General features: G+C 44.0%; 1 protein-coding gene across 1 annotated transcript in view; it reads left to right on the top strand.

Annotated features, from left to right (window-relative positions):
• LOC119177294 (DNA topoisomerase I, mitochondrial) overlaps positions 1-16,887 on the top strand; it is a 144,296-nt gene that overhangs the window by 124,938 nt on the left and 2,471 nt on the right. Inside the window, exons 16-17 of the mRNA XM_075878362.1 lie at positions 596-690; positions 12,007-12,156. Coding sequence (XP_075734477.1) covers positions 596-690; positions 12,007-12,156 — 245 coding nt within the window. The remainder of the gene's footprint in view (positions 1-595; positions 691-12,006; positions 12,157-16,887) is intronic.

The following is a 16,887-nucleotide window of genomic DNA, read 5'->3' as shown; positions in this document are numbered from 1 at the left end:
AAAAGCGAGTGTGACATACACATAGTTCCAGTAATGTACAGCATCAACCGTTTGGGGTTTGTTCGCAGTACGTATGTCATTGATCTTCAAAAGGTTAAGGAATGCATATATCATCCTTTTAATAGCAATTTTAATAGCAGAAATTTTGGTGCCCCAGTTTTGCGATGCCCTTACACATTTATAACTTGATTTTATGGGGGGGAATACATAACTGTCAAAAACGTGTGGGTTGTGGGGTAGTGGGACGGTGGCCAACAGAAATTCATATCTTTTTTTTTTTTTGGCAGCCCTCTGAAAAATTGTGGTTTTCTATACTTCTAATAAAATTCTTTTCCAGTATTTTTTTGCGATTTAAAAGGTGACACCAGGGAATAGAGGAAAGTATTGTAGCAAACCTTGATAAAATGATTGTACTTAAGATTCTAGACACCCACTCAGAGGAGTGGTGGGCAGCTTTCCCACTTTGTTCATTGTTTGGGAACTCCACATAATCTGATCTCCGTTCACAATATGGACTGTAGAATTTGTTCAGAAACATGACTTTAGATTTCTTGTAAGCAGATGGCACTGCTAATGTTGCATGTGATTATTTCAGATGGAGGAAAAAGAAGAACAGATACAACAGTGCAAAGTGGACATCAAGCAGCTCAAATCTGACTACCATAACTCTCGGTCAGAGAAAGACAAACAGTAAGTTTTATAATGTTTCTTTTTATTAAGTGAGCTCCAGAAATTTAATACAGTAGAACCCTGCTGATGTGTTTTTAGGGAACCATTAAAAAAAAAAGAGAAAGAAAGAAAGTTAGAGCCAAGTTACGCTATGGCGGGGAATAAAAAGAAATCAATAAATTAAAATTGGGGTGAAATTCTCGCAGTTTTATTTCAGTGTTTACATGGAAAAGAATTTTCAGTGTTCGTTTGTGCATTTAGGGGAGACGCAGCTCAAAAAATAAGTTTTTTAAAAAAACTACCACTTTTTTTCACCTGTTTTGTTAAGATTAATGCCTTTACTGTTCTAAAAAAAAAAATCTTTTTCGAGATTCAACTGGAAATGCTTTAAAAATTGCATCTAAAGAGCACAAGCTGGCTGTTGAAAGGCCGAAAGTGTGCCGTCTTCGAGCACCTTGCCACTGATAATGCGTGTTACTGCTCGCCATTGTCAATTGCATGAGGCGAAGAGCTGAGCCTCACTCTTCAAATAATGACTGTTTTCCCGCACGGCTGCAGCTCAAGAAATGATAAAAATAAACACGCTTTTGTTGCGCCTTCTGAACGCTGTGATGATTTCTTAATCACATAGTACTGAACAAAAACCGCCATTGGCTGCGGCGTGCTTGTGTATATTGTGAAGCCTACTTGCAGAATCCATGACTCGTCGAGCAGCGCATCTGAACAACTCTTTTTTTTGTTCATTTATCATCATTATGGATGAAGAAGCAGTAGCTTGCGCCATATCACGGTGTCAGTGTGGAAGCTGTTGTGGCCGTGCCCTATGTAGGAATGGGCTACTAGCAGCTGGTCTTATTTGCAGCAATTCTTGGCTTACAAAAGCCTATGCATGATAAGCCATTCACAGCGATCAGGCGGAAAGTTCATGATGCAGCAATGGATGCCATCTGCTTCAATCTTGCGAGGCCTAGGGGCTCACAGTGAGAGAAGTTGGCGGGGACAAAATTGCCATTATGTACGATGGTACGTAGCCCAAACACGGCCACAAAAACCACAATGGCATCGACACTGTTGTGTCTCTCAACACTGGACTTAGTTGAGATTTTCAAGTCCTATCAAAGTTAAGCCTTAGCTTGCAGTCAGCATAAGGCTTTGCCAAATGTAGCGGACTAACTTTTGCAAGCGTTTCGTGGCCCTGTCTGTGAGAAGTCAATTTGAAAGAGCTGGGAAGGACAAACTTTTGATGTTTGCACATTTTTGTGGCAGTGGCCACTACATCTAAATTATATATTTGAAGTCAGCATACAATGTTCTATAAACAGCTCAAGTGTCATTGCTCTAGGGGGAATAATAAAGAAAAAGTAGCATCTACCCTTAATAGAAATGGCTGTTCTGTGCAAAGTATTTTCTTCAAAATAACAGAAAGCTGAGCTAGTTGGTACGATTTCATTCTAAAAGACAAGGCATTTGTGGTGTCTTCACTTACTTCTGATGTCGTTGTTTACAAACCCTGTCGCTTAGAACTTCTTTGCTTTATTTATTTAAGAAAAGTAATAAAATAAAAATGAACCACCCGTAACACCATGGCTCTCATCATAATCACTTCAGTGTACATTTGTCCTAAGGGGTGAAGTGCCTCTGTAGCTGATATGGCCGTTGGCTCTGGCACCTAAGGGGGGTGCTGAAGCCAACGCTAGGTGTTGGAGCCAACGGCCACTTAGCGCCAACACCGCAATTTGGGAATCTCACTCTAGCAACTGACAAGCTTTGAGAAGTACTTATTAACACTTACCTTAATAATAAAACTACAGATTCAACACAAGGCAAGATTTATTTGAGATGCAAAAGCTGCAAGCAAATAGCAGAGTTTTAGAATATCATACTGAAAGCTTGCAGGTGTAGCATTAGGCACTCTACGAGAGCCCGCAAAAGGTTAGAGTAGGACGTCAGCCTTAGGCACAGAATTGTCTGCAGTTACCTTCTGACGAAACAAAGTTTTACAATGCATCCATGTTAGACGCACGGAAAACCAGCGCATCTTGGTAGCTTTCAGCTGCCCGTGCTGCCGTCACCAACGAACACAAAAATTATAGACTTCAAAAAAGTGCCTACCGGCGGCCCTGTTGCCATTGTTTAGTGCATGATCAATCTTTTTCAGCTTGAAAGCAGCCATGTAGCATCTGTATCACCCCATCCGGTAACGCAGAACGGACACAACGTGCACTAACATGCCACAACGCTGGCTATGTGTACACGTCATTTTGACTTGGCTTGGCTTGAATTGGGGTTCCATGCGTTGATAGTATGCATGATGCTTAAGAGATGACGCCAGGATGTCGTGCGCTATCATCATCAGTGGTTGTAAGGAGCACACGACATTACTGCTGCTATTTTTGGGGATGCGATAAGTATGGTAAAATCACACGCAGATTGCCTATCTATCAGCCATTGCCCGATCTGAACATGCCGCGCTTGTTTGTTAGAGATCGCTGCCACATGCCGCCACTTGTCTACGCGTGCGCGTGCAATTGCGCTGAACAAGCCGCGTATTCAAAAAAAAAAAAAAAGTGCTCAAGGTCACGAGGCGCCCGTGACGTCTTTTGTTTGCCCCTCCCATCCCCACTGTTTAGCTTCCAGTGCTTTCGTCAGGACGAGAAAAGGAAGAACGCGATTGCAATATGTGACAAATTTTTTTAACTCCGCTCGTACTGGACGGACTCTTAAAATTTTTGCGGCGTTGAATTTGTGAGGCAATACACTTTTCCTTTTATCGTTGCTCAAAAAAGTGTTTCAGGGCCCCTTTGAGTGGCCCAAGACTTGCTCTAAACCCTTAATTTTCAGCAGCTTTTGCCACATTTCTATTTTCTGACATTGCACGCTCATTGTATCAATTTAAAATGAAGCTACTGAGTGCTGCGTCCGCTGTGAGCAAGACTGGTTGCTAACGACGCGATCATAGGCAGTGTTCACGCTGCTCTGAAGGCATGCACTGAGAACTGAACTACTGCTATGCCCACGCAGTTCCCATGTGTTGCATAAAAATGTAACTGTAGTTTGCTGCTGCGATGGTGACCACGCATGGTGGTAAACACAATTAGGCATGAAGTGTTCTGGCTTTCCTGTCGTTGCTGTACATAGGACAGGGACGAAGATGGCATAGCGAACTGTGCCACCTTGATTTGGTTGCTTCAAATGCTGCTTTTTCTTTTTTGTGTCTCATATTTGCATAATTCATAGCACAGGACACTGCATGAAGGAGGGGATAGGGGGGAAAGGGGGCACACTAGGCAATCAACCCAACAAATCAAACAGGCGGCTGACATGACATGAATACTATTTTCTTTTGTGATAAACAGGTTGGACAACTTACAGAGTCTCCAAATCGTTCTGCTTGTGAGCTGGTCAGAATTTTTGGCCAGTACATGCGCGCGTGGCTGAACAGGAGCTCATAACGTGTATAATGCACACATTATTCACTGTGCTTCATACTGAGTGTTGTTATGGGTCGGAAGGAAGGTCGCTGGAGGATACGAAAACAAAACAGGTTTATGGCACTATTTACACATATTTTCAGCCAAGAAAGCTTAGGGGTTTCCCAAACCACGAGCGTGGTGGTTGAACGTTACATAGTTCAGAGCGACGTCCAGCACTCTGCGGCGTCGTTTTAAGCCCTGTCGGGCTCCTCCTCTCATAGTGGAACACCAATTACACACACACAACAGGTGAGGGGGACGAGCATGCACGGTCCACGTGAACGTCCAATATTGAGTCGTGAACACTGCACTGCAAGGTGGCGCCAGCAGGGCTCTTCCTCGTCGTGTGTGTGCCGCTAGTCGAGAGTTCCCAGGATCCTGACAGCGTACATCAAAGGGTCTGCCGCACAGCTCGCCTAATTAGCGGGGTGATTTGCGGTGGCCGCCGCGGTCTCTTCCAGGAAGATGCTGTCTTTGTTGTCCTCTCTCGAACGGTTAGTGGCGTCGTGGCGACACGACGTCTCATCCTCCGGCTAGCAGGGACAATGTCTGGCGGGCATAAGCAGCCAGCCGGTCGTCTACTTGATTGGGAATTAAAAGGAGCGCCGCTCTCCTGTCAGCTCTGGCGCCGGTCACAACAGCTTCCCCGTCGCCAGATGAATCACCGAGGTCATCAGGCACCGCTGCTGCTTGAAGGGACGACAAAAGGGTCCGCATTTGAAAGACGGGAACTCGCATTTGCTTGCCGCATTGTCTGGGTAATTGTTCAAATTTTCGACAGCGTCTGGCAGACTGGGCGCCGAAGGGATTGAGAGCCTCCCCAGTAGACCGGCTTACGCACAATGGCGTCTGCCCAGACGAATCTCCAGGCCAAACCTAACAGTGTGCTCAGAAGATTGTCCGAATTAATGGGGCAGTTGCCATATGTTTAGAGAGCTATATGCTATTAAGCAGCGCATATGCCAGGGTGCGTACAGGTCCTTGTAAACCCTTGAATTTGAAAAATGCATTTTCAAGGCCCTTGGAAGTCCTAGAATTTTTTTTTCGTCCGTGAAAATCCTTGACTTTCCTGAGCACTCCCAATCGACATTGCGGCCTCCTGTATGTGGTTGATCGGTATACCTGCCAAGTCTCCCGGATTTCAACCAGTTCTTACGTTTCATTCAATTTCCAGGAAACTCTCCTGGAAATTGAAATTTCTGGGCGTGATCTGATCTGACAAAAATGCAGCCCAATTCAATGCAGGCATTTTGCGAATCCACCGAATTTTATTGTAAAAGAATTCAGGAGGCGTTCTTCTAAATGTCTGTTGGGCCGAAATTCGGATTTTCAGAGCTATTTTTCTTATTGCAGTGGGTCGTGTGAACTTTAGTCCGAAACCATGGAACGAAGGCCGAAAGCAGCGTGCTCGAAGCTTCGCGAGAGGACGCGCGCGGCCTGTGGCACGCACTGTCAGAACTGCGGTTATCGTTTGTCGCAACCGCTGTAGACGAAACCGCGGTCGCTTTTGATGCTATCATGGGTGGGGACTGCATAACTCACAAAACTTCGAAAGTGCACGTGCGTCCAATGCTCGACCAGTTAAAGTGACGTTGCTTTCCACAAACGCTGTAGACAAAATCGGGGCAGATGCGATCATAGATAGCAAAAAACATAGTTTTGAAGGCACGTGCGCAGCAAGCGCACGCAGATTAAAAGCGGAACTACTGTGTAAAGTGAGCTAAAGTGCAGACTAGGCATGTTTGTTATATTTGCAATATGCATGTACTATATAAGTGCAATAAAAATGAGTAAATTCTGAAAATTTTAAGTAAGAATATTTCAACATTGCGTGCTGCTTTTAGTCCTTGAAAAACCTCTGACAGGTTCTGAAAAGTCTTTGAATATCCTTGAATTTTCACTTTGGAAACCTGTACGGACACTGTATGCCCACCAAAACCACAGAGTACATTCGTATGATCTGATTTTTCTTAATTTAGAAGCTTTTACTGTGTTCTCAAGTGACCACTCGCAGCAATGCTTTCACTTTTGCAATAGTATCTGTCTGTCTGTCTGAGCTTAGAGGGATACTGAATAGCAATTGGAAGAAACTTATGAGATCATCAAAATTATGTTTGAAAACTACTTAATTTATGTATTTCGAACAGCTCGAGCCGTAACATCACAGTTGCTGAGGCGCATGTAGGGTGCACATATTCCTGTTATCATCTATTTCATCCCGCTCTTCCCTCTCTACAAAAGCGCTGATGCTTTACCTCAGCTGGGAGCATTGTTCGCTACCTGTGTTATTCGAGGTGTTTCTGAGAATTGTAGTGGAAAGTGAGCGGGCCGAGAGATGCAGTCGATGGCCTGCATTGTTCGCATGCCCGTTTCTGGAGAGTGTAATGTCACCTCTTTGTGTACACAACATGACAGTTTGTAAAAAATGCTTTAAATTTGTTGTTTTTCTCAACTTTATGCTTGAAATATGCCTGAAATGAAGGCCGTGTCTATCAATTTCGTCACCCAGTCTTTCAATTTAGCTGTAAATCTTGGAGGCAAACTTGTTTTTGTACAGTTGACAGAGTGACCGACCAACTTGGCTTACAGTAGGTTGAAGCCGTGTAAAGGAAAAAGTGTTCCTGAAAATAATTGTTTCGTAAAGTAATTGTTTGTGAATGTATCTCCGGCTCCATCTCTTTTTAAACTGCATTGTTACACTAGTTCATGCATGGGCATACTTAGTGGCGATTCTTCACTTAATGGAACTGCAGAAGTTAGACTGCATAATCTACAGAAACATAGTCATATGTGATTTCCTTAAGACCAACAGTTGTAACTAACACCAGCAGTTGTAGATATGAAAGAACCTACCACTTGCAGCATGCTTGCATAACCTCACGACAACATGCAAGAAATGTTAAACTAGTGCTTTGAGACTACGAGTGCATACACTCATCGTACAGTAATGGTTGCTCCAAGCCAAAGCGGCAGTGTCAACAGAAGCTGATATCAAAGACCTTACTTTTGTTAGCTGCATGCGCCAAATCCAATTTCAGGGCCAAAACACGACATTGTTGTCATCTTCAGAGAGCCCATACAAATCTCAAAGACCGAGCTTTTGTTGGTGTATGTGATATCATGGGTTTACAGTAAACCACTTATCACGCCATGCCAAGCTTCACACATGGGCAACTCTGGCCAGGTCTGAGTGCCAGTTTATAGCATATGTGGGAATGGTGTCGTACATTTTTCAAGTAACAGTGGAGTTCTCAGTGCATTGGATTCTATGGGATTTATGCTGGGACTAGCTGAAAACCAACATATTAGATAGTTCTATCTCTTCGTCTTTGCCCGCATCTTTGTATCCTTTTTGTATGATTCATCACATTACCGTATTTACTTGATTCTACCGCGCCCTCGATTGTAACGCGCACCCGATTTCCACCGCGAAAAAAAAAAAAAACGTAAGACATCGATTGCAACGCGCACCCATTTTTTCTCGCTGGCCCGCATGATCACACCACTCGAAAAAACGACTCCTTTCGGGAACGTCTTCCATTTAAATATGAGGTACGGGCGAAGCTTGTGCCCATCTGACGTGTAACAGAGCATTGCCGTCACTGTAGTTTTACCGTGGACCGATGTCAGCACGCGAACTTGCTTCGCCCCCTTCTTCTCGACGGTTGTGGTGCCAGACATGTCGAAGTAAAGAGGCGTCTGATCGGCACTCCTGATTTGCCCAAGCAGGTAGTCGTTGTTGCGCCGCAAGTTTAGGACGAACCTCTAAAAACTGTGAAGCTTTTCATCGTACACCTCTGCAAAACTTTTCGCATATGCATGTTCCCCTTCGGAGGGAAAAGCCTTTCCTCTTCATAAAGTTAGTTAGCCAGCACCTGCTCGCTTTAAACTGGCTCCGCATTAGACCTTTTTCTAAGACTAATCGCATAGCCCGCACTTGGAGCAGTTCTGCCGTCACGGGCCGCTGTGCTGCTCGCTGCTAAAGCACATACTCGCCGAGCAGCTCTTTAATTTGCGGAAACCGACCCTGCTGTGGTCCACTGAAGCCTTTGCGTAAAGCTTTGCTGTCGAAAATCTTCTGCTTTTGTTTCCACCGGTCCCGCATGCACGTTTCGGGAACTCCGAATGACCGCGATGCGGCCCGATTTCCGTCCGTTTCTGCACACGCGATGACTTTTCTTTTAAAAGCGGCATCGTGGTGCACTCGAGTTTTTGGAGTCGGCCATTCCACGCCGTCGATGCTAATGTACTACTAGATGACGAACTCCTCAGCACACGTACGAAGTGCCGCACATGAGAAACACATAGGCAGAAATGGACGACGCGCCATGCCGACGCACGTAGGGGGCGGCCATTTTAGATTTGCCGATGGCAATAGATTGGCCGTAATTTTTTTGTTCGTACTCGATTCTAACGCGCATGCGATTTATGAACTCGCTTAACCGGAAAAAAGGTGCGCGTTAGATTCGAGTAATTACGGTACTTGCTTATTATATTTTGTTTAGTTTGTTTTATCTTCTGTGTTACATTATTGTTTATTCTTAAGGAAAGTGTCCCCAGCCCCAGACACTGTTTTTAGGTTTGTTTCTTGCTTGTATAAGATTTTATTTTGTCAATAATGAAAGGACACTGAAACGGTTTTTTGAAGTTTTGTCAGCATTTAGAGGTTAGAGCATCACTAAACCATTCGCCTCACAAATTTAGTGACACTCCTCCTCACCTCTGCCGGCCCTCCTCAACTCATGAGACACGCTGGCCATCGCAGAGCTCTTGAGAGAACACTCGATTTGAACTTTTACCAGTCCAGACCTCCATGATCGCAAGCTGACAGGTTGCATGCAGTCTTTGGAAGTCATCACACAGTTCACCCGGCAGTGCAAACGCCGTCTGGGTATAGACGAAGGTCACGGTGTGGTTCATATTTGCTTCGACAGGTGCTACCACCCTACCAGTCGATCATTCTTCCCAACATTCCGCAGCCCAAGACAGCCAATCAGAAGCAGCCATAGTGACGTCAAATAGCCAGAGCATGTTGCTCTGTGAATGGGCGGTTGAAAACGCGTTTGGCCAAGTCGCAGCGATTCACAGGTTTAAAGCGTTGTAATAAATCACACAGTTTACGCTGAGAGCTCAAATCAGTCTCTAAATGACCCTTAGGACTTGGTCTACTGGCCCAATGTGTTACTACAAAATCATTTCAGGGCCTTTTTAAGCCTTCTCATTGTGGTTTCGCTTATATTATCCATGTAATATACAAGGTCATGATTCTGAACCTGCCTGAAAAAGTGTGTTGAAATTAAATAGAGTTTGAATTAGCGGGTGCTTGTTAGAACGAATGAACAATGCGCTACACTGTGCGGTCAGAACCCAAAGAAGACACTTGTAGACATATCATGAATTACGCGTTACTGAATGTTTTAGGTAAGTGGTTTCGTAAACTGACTCCATGCAGTCAGTGATACGTCCGAAACAAGTACTGGCATGAATTCATGCGAGCCATGAGCTTTTAATGCAGGAGTGCAACTACTGTGCCAATTTGATACAATTCCCTGTTTTTGCGCCGAGCTGCGCCAAAACCATGAAATTTGCTGAAATTGTGCCACGCTGCTCCAAAATGCCCAGCCAGCCTCAAAATTTTCATAGGTGCGCTGATTTTGGCGAGAAATGCAAGCCACGTCAGCCACGTGCAGTTTGCGCCATCAGTCAAAGCACACAGACCGTAACCAGCCCTACGCTCTGAGGACGCGATTGACCAGATAAAGTAACAACGCTTCCCACCCATTAGTCCGCTGACGGCAGTGGATACCTATCGGCGGGACAACAGAACTTCCAGGACAAAAATGCTTTGCTGTAGCCACCAACACTTTGCGGGACATGTAAATTTCCTAGCCTGAAAATGCTGCTATGGCTTGTTAGAAATTAAAGCTGGAAGCATATTCCGCGTTTCCCTCGCGCGAACAAGCTTGATGTACTGCGAATGTCTCTGTTGGCAGCGACCACGCTGATTGCGTCAACAGTGGCACTTACAACTCTTTCTTTGTTTTTTCTGTCTTAAAGCTACATCATCTCGGCCACAGTCCTTGCAGTAGACATCCGGTACCATCGCTGGGCCAACGGGTGCGCGCCTTTGTTACTTGACCTGGTCAAACCTGCGTTGCAAAGGAGCTGTAGCTGTACTTAACCCCACAGTGAAGAAAAAAAAAAGAGTGGAAAGTTTGGGGGGGGGGGGGGGGGGGTAGTGGTTAAAACATTTTTTGGCTTAGGAAGCTTCGAGGTCCCAGGCACCAGGCACGGCCGTGGTAGTAAACACCCGGTACCATCGCTGGGCCAACGGATGCGCACCGTTGTTACTTTACCTGGTCGAACGTGCGTTGCAAGGGAGCCGAAGCGGTACCTAACCCCACGGTGAAGGAAAAAAAAAAAGTGGAACGTTTGGGGGGGGGGGGGGAAGATCTGTAGTGATTATAACATTTTTTGGCTTGGGATTCTGACTTGCAGAGAATGCTGCTTAAGCCACCTTCGCCGCAGTACACCAGTGGCTTACGGAAAAGCCTATTAAGATTTTGAAGGGGCTGCTGGCGCTAGTCGCGGAACACTGCACATTTTGTTCATTCATTTTGTTCAGTTACTCGTGTGTATGTACGCCGCACAAGTGTGAGTACCAGTATAAAAACTGATGTATGAATAAGCTATTGGCAATAGTTTGGAGCAATGTATGACATTTCTGCTTCCCTAAAGAAAAAAAAAACTAAATTAGGGATTCATCTTGGTAGGAAGCACAGCAGCTATTACACGGAACACACTACACAAGCGCTTGTGTTGTGTGTTCCATGTAATAGTTTCTGCGCTTCCTATCAAGATGGATTCATACCAACTGGCCCGATACAATTGCTTATTGACAAAATTGAGGGCCAGTTTTTTTCATTACCCCTACCCCTCGATTTTATGAATCTCCCAAGTTTCGAGGTTGCGAGCTTGGCAGATACATAGTTAAATTCGCTGAGTATGTCAAAAGATTTGACAGGTGCAACAATGTTAATACAAGCGTTATTATTGATTTCTCATTGGGATGGTTCAAAATACCACTTTCATTGAAATAGCAGTACTCATGTTCACACTGTACGATTAAGGTCATGTCAAATGCTTTATACATTTTGCTTTTCCAAATGTAAGCCTTGTTTTTTATGCTGCTCTAAATTTGGTATTTCATGATAAAAAATGCATAATTGTTTCCTGTAACGTGCTTAGATTTCAGTGCTCTAAAAGTAACATTTTGCTACTCCAAAAATTGCTCCAAATGGTATTTCCGCTGTTGCACCCCTGACTTTTATGCCAAAACATACGAGACTGTTTATGCTTCAAAACACATTTATTTTTGTGTCAGAGTTAACGCAGTAAAAATTACTCTAATCAGTCAATTGCATCTCCTTTCGTTTCTTCTGTTACAACTTTATGAGCATCGTTTTCAGCTTACCTTAAAGCTCCAATGCAGCATGCAAGTTCTTACTTGCTGTGAAAGAGTCCGTTTCGTTGTTTAGCATTGTACATCTGGTTTTGTTTGGTTTTGTAACTCGTTATGATCACTGGGGGCAGACTTCTGTGAGCAGTGATGAAAACCAGAAGCTCCCTGTTCGAATTAACCATTGTGGAAACCAAGGCGTCCAAATCATCGGGAGTTTTCTCCCATAGAAGCACACAGCTGGACTGGGGTCAGGCGGCGTTAGTTCAAAATTAACTGCAAATTCGAATGATCAAAGTTGAGCTCTTACGGTAGTATGATGGCCAGATTCTACTGCAAATGTCAGACAAATGTTCCCTTTTTTTTTCTCTTCTTATAACTTTTATGTATTTTTATATTGTGTAGGCTATTGGATCGGAAGAAAAAACGCTTGCAGCAGCTGGAAGACCAAATGAAGAAGCTGGAGGTACAAGCCATGGATAAAGAAGAAAACAAGCAGATTGCTCTGGGCACCTCCAAGCTCAACTATCTTGACCCGAGGATTAGTGTTGCCTGGTGAGGAAAACTGCATGCTAATCTCTAGAATGGTATACTTACTGTAACATTTTGCTGCTGTATATCTCTTTGTCTATTTGTTAGTTGAGAAAAAGCTGTGCCAGGGCCTTCTATTGGTTTCATAAAAACTTTAGGAGAGTACAAAACCATCACACTTCTAAAACCTCAGGGCCTTCTATTGGTTTCATAAAAAGTTTAGGAGAGTATAAAACCATCACACTGCTAAAGCCTAGACATTGGTAATGTAAGCAGTGATGCGATAGCTGTGCCAATTGTGCCAAACTGCGCCAAGATGGAAAGCCTGCTACATCCTGCTTCATTTTCTCCTTTCGGCGCCAAAACTGCACTAATTACAAAATACTATCGGAAAAAATGAGTGCAGCGCGTCGCTGCCGATGACGCGCGGGTAGGGGCAGCCTGTGAGCTTGCCAATGTTTGCCAGGTGGAAGGAAAATGATTGTCCGACCGGGGGGATACAGCCGGACACTGAATTATGGGGACGTGCAGACAGTTGTCACCAGGAATTAGGGTGACCCCCCGAAAATGTACCTTAGAAGAAATGGCTTGCCACAAACCGGTGTCCAAGGCTCCAAGTTATTGTGTTTGGCAGGTGGATAGAAGACAGCAGCACGAGACGGCTTAAAAGCTTGAAGGGCAGTAAACTAGCAAACCAGTTTATACTTATTTGTAACTCATTGTCAAAAGTCAACTCAGACTTAGCACAAATATTAAAGGGGGACTAACCTAACCTAACTAGCTCCATGGGCATTGTCCAGGCAATAGGCTTTCGTATAGAGAAATGGCAAAAAAATCAATTTCTGGAACCCTTTTCTATCTAATTCCTAAATATCTACCCTCAAGAACGTGCAGAAGTGCTTCATAAAATTCATTTTACTCTTCTAGGTAGCAAAAATATTTCTGAAAATTGCGAAAAAAACATTGAGTTTTAGAAAATTATAGCTTCGCAGTGGCGCGGCCGGGAGCCAGCTTCTCAGGCTTATTGGAAAATGTATTTCTCCGTTTTTAAATTTCCCACTTCAGCTGGCGCCTTCCTTTAAAAACAAGCACACAAAAAGCAAATGTGTGAAGGTCGTTTTGAAACCCCTGATTGGCTGTGGCCCCCATGTTGCCCCAGCTCGCTTCGCCATTGGCCCGATGTTTCCTCCGGCAAATTGCTATCTGCTGTTTGTGCGTCGCAAGGACATGGCTGTCGACGATCACTTAGGATATAATTACGCTTTAGTTGGGAACTGTAAGTGGATGCTCGATCAGATTACTACAAGTGCAGCGCATCACCTTAGTCGTCTTTAGGCCTAACTGTACTGACGGCGAGACGAACTTTGCGGGCGAGAACGACGCGGTAGCGCACTCGTGGACACGTGCTTCTTCACAAGCAACGAAGCACCTCCTCGGAACTGCGGACGGGCATTTGAGATTTTACGCATCGGTAGCAGACCCCACAGTCAAGCTTGTCAACGCTCTCCCCCCCCCCCCCCCCCCCATCCACTGCCAAAATCGCTCGGAACAGCGGCTAGTAGTTTCGCGTGCCGCCACTCGAAAATACAATACCAAGTGCAGTGCGTGCCAATTTTTTTGTCATCGTAGCTACACATATCGCGTATTGTCACTGAATGCCACTGCCAAGTGCATCACGCACCGGCTGCACTGTCCACATGGTCGCGCACTTCACAGTCATATCGAGTGCTGTCAATATGCTCTTGCGATGCAATTTAGATGTGTTTGGAGCCGTGCTTAATATCACTGCAAGCGTCCATCAATGTTCTGAGACAATCAAAGCCTCGTAAATTAGAGTTCTCGCGAACCCTAAAAACAAAAGCTCTACGGGTGACCCCCCGTGCTCACACCACGTACTGGATCGAGACTCGAGCACATCTGTAGTGCCAGTCCTTGTTTGGTGAAGGAAAAGCACGACTCTCTGCAGCTCTTGACAAGATGTCAGGAAAAAGGACAACCAACTAGACAAGAGCTCGTCTGCAATTTAAAAAAATGAAACAGTATTGTTGATATTCAGTAAAAAATTCCATAGTGATTTATTTGTTTTTTAATACTAACTGCTCTCTTATATTATTTCAGTGACCAGAATGCAGCACCTATTCGTAGAGTGGTGGATCTCGTATTAAAAAGTGCACTGGAAGGCTTAAAATTAGTTTGGGCTCATAATTTGTGATGTTTATATATAGAGATCTCCAAACATTTCATTATTGCACAGAACTTCTTAATTCAAAAGCGTTCCTACTTAGCTTTGCTTCAGACGGTAAGTGTCCCACTTGGCATTAAGCCTTAAGCTGCTCCAAAATACATTTCTGGTTACCCCAAAAGTTATTTTTCCCCTCTCCAAAATGCATTTTTTGACTGCTCCAAATTGATCTTTTTTTGCTCCAAAATGCACTTTTTGCTGCACCAAAAATCTGTTTCAAAACAGCTCAAGTCAATCACATCACTCTGTACGCCACGGTGACAAAGCCAACATGTACTAGGGGGTGCCCAAATACATGTCCCAATGACTGTTCCCTCTGATCAACAGAAACACACCTCAAACGTGCTTTCGCAAATATATTTGTTAGAAGCAATTCATGAGCCATAAAACATGTAGACTGTTTGACATCATCATCGAGGAAAGTATTCCAGAATGGTTTCGTGCTTTGCAAGTTGGTTCATTGCAACTCGTATAACAGTGCTAAAATGTGGTTATGTCTATGTCGATGTCACTTTGTGCCATTTAATGCCGATTGATATTTTCTTTGTTTCAATTTTTTTTTCTTATCTGCTGGCACTTTGTACATATATACAAGACCGCAATCTCTACTCTCTGTCTTTGTGTTCCTTTTTACCTTTTGGCATTCTTACATGAGTTGCTTTCAGGAAAATATGGTGATGAAGGTAAGAGGAGAGCATAAAGGAATGCATAGTTATTGCAACGGCTTAATTTCAACATGTCTGATCAGGTGAAAGCGTGAATGATTGCACTCGCCTCTGTGTAACTTCTGTGAGACAGTTGCACTCACTTCTGTGAGAGCTGCCCATCGGTCTGGTTTATCAATTTGCAAGCTTGGTTACTGGCATCACTCTCACTTCTTATCAATACTGGACTTTGGACTCCCACTTTTTTGAAGATCATCATCATCAGCCTGACTACGTCCACTGCAGGACGAAGGCCTCTCCCATGTTCTGCCAGTCAACTCGGTCCTGTGCTTGCTGCTGCCAATTTATACCCGCAAACTTCTTAATCTCATCTGCCCACCTAACCTTCTGTCTCCCCCTAGCCCGCTTGCCTTCTCTGGGAATCCTGTTAGTTACCCTTAACGACCAGCGGATATCCTGTCTACGCGCTACATGCCCAGCCCATGTCCATTTCTTCTTCTTGATTTCAGCTATGATATCCTTAACCCCCGTTTGTTCCCTAATCCACTCTGCTCTCTTCTTCTCTCTTAAGTTTACACCTACCATTTTTCTTTCCATTGCCCGCTGCGTCGTCCTCAATTTAAGCTGAACCCTCATTGTAAGTCTCCAGGTTTTTGCTCCATAGCTAAGTACCGGCAAGACGCAGCTGTTATGTACCTTCCTCTTGAGGGATAGTGGCACTCTACCTGTCATGATTTGAGAGTGCTTGCCGAATGTGCTCCACCACATTCTTATTCTTCTAGTTACTTCAGTCTCGTGGTTCGGCTCGGCAGTTATTACCTATCCTAAGTAGACGTAGTATTTTACAACTTCAAGTGCATTATTATCTATCTCGAAGTGCTGCTCTCTTCTGAGGTTGTTGTACATTACTTTCGTTATCTGCAGATTCATTTCAAGACCTACTTTTCTGCTCTCCTTGTCTAACTTTCTAATCATGAGTTGCAATCGTCCGTTAAGTTACTCCTCAATGCAATCTCATCGGCGAAGCGCAGATTAGTAAGGTACTATCCATTAACTCTTATGCCTAAAGGTTGTTGTACATTACTTTCGTTATCTGCAGATTCATTTCAAGACCTACTTTTCTGCTCTCCTTGTCTAACTTTCTAATCATGAGTTGCAATCGTCCGTTAAGTTACTCCTCAATGCAATCTCATCGGCGAAGCGCAGATTAGTAAGGTACTATCCATTAACTCTTATGCCTAACTGTTCTCATTCTAGGCCTCTGAAAACCTCCTGTAAGCACGCGGTAAATAACCTTGGGAGATTGTATACCCCTGCCTTACGCCCTTCTTGATTGGTATTCTGTTGCTTTCTTTATAAAGCACTATGGTAGCTGTTGATCCCCTGTAGATTTCTTCCAGGATGTTTACATATGCGTCGTCGACGCCCTGATTCCGCACTGTCTGCATGACTGCTGATATTTCTACGTAATAAAACACCTCATAATCTATGAAGGCTATTTATTGTGGTTGGTTATATTCTGAGCATTTCTCTATTATTTGATTGATAGTATGAATGTGGTTTATTGTTGAGTAGCCTGTTCGAAATCTGGCTTGTTCCTTCGGTCGATTGAATTCTAATGTTGTAGTAATTCTGTAAATTACCTTTGTATTCTGTATTTACCTTTGTAAATAGCTTGTATACTAAGGAGAGCAAGCTGATCGGTCTGTAATTCTTCAAGTCATTGTCATCTCCTTTCTTATGTATTAGGATGGTGTTAGCATTCTTCCAATATTCTGGTACTCTTCCCGTCAGGAGACACCTTGTAAACAGGGTCGCTAGTTTTTCTTACGCAATTTATCCTCCCTC

Source organism: Rhipicephalus microplus, chromosome X (assembly GCF_043290135.1).
Source record: "Rhipicephalus microplus isolate Deutch F79 chromosome X, USDA_Rmic, whole genome shotgun sequence".
In the NCBI taxonomy this organism is placed as follows: Eukaryota; Metazoa; Arthropoda; class Arachnida; order Ixodida; family Ixodidae; genus Rhipicephalus; species Rhipicephalus microplus.
This window is presented reverse-complemented; position numbering and strand designations above follow the sequence as displayed.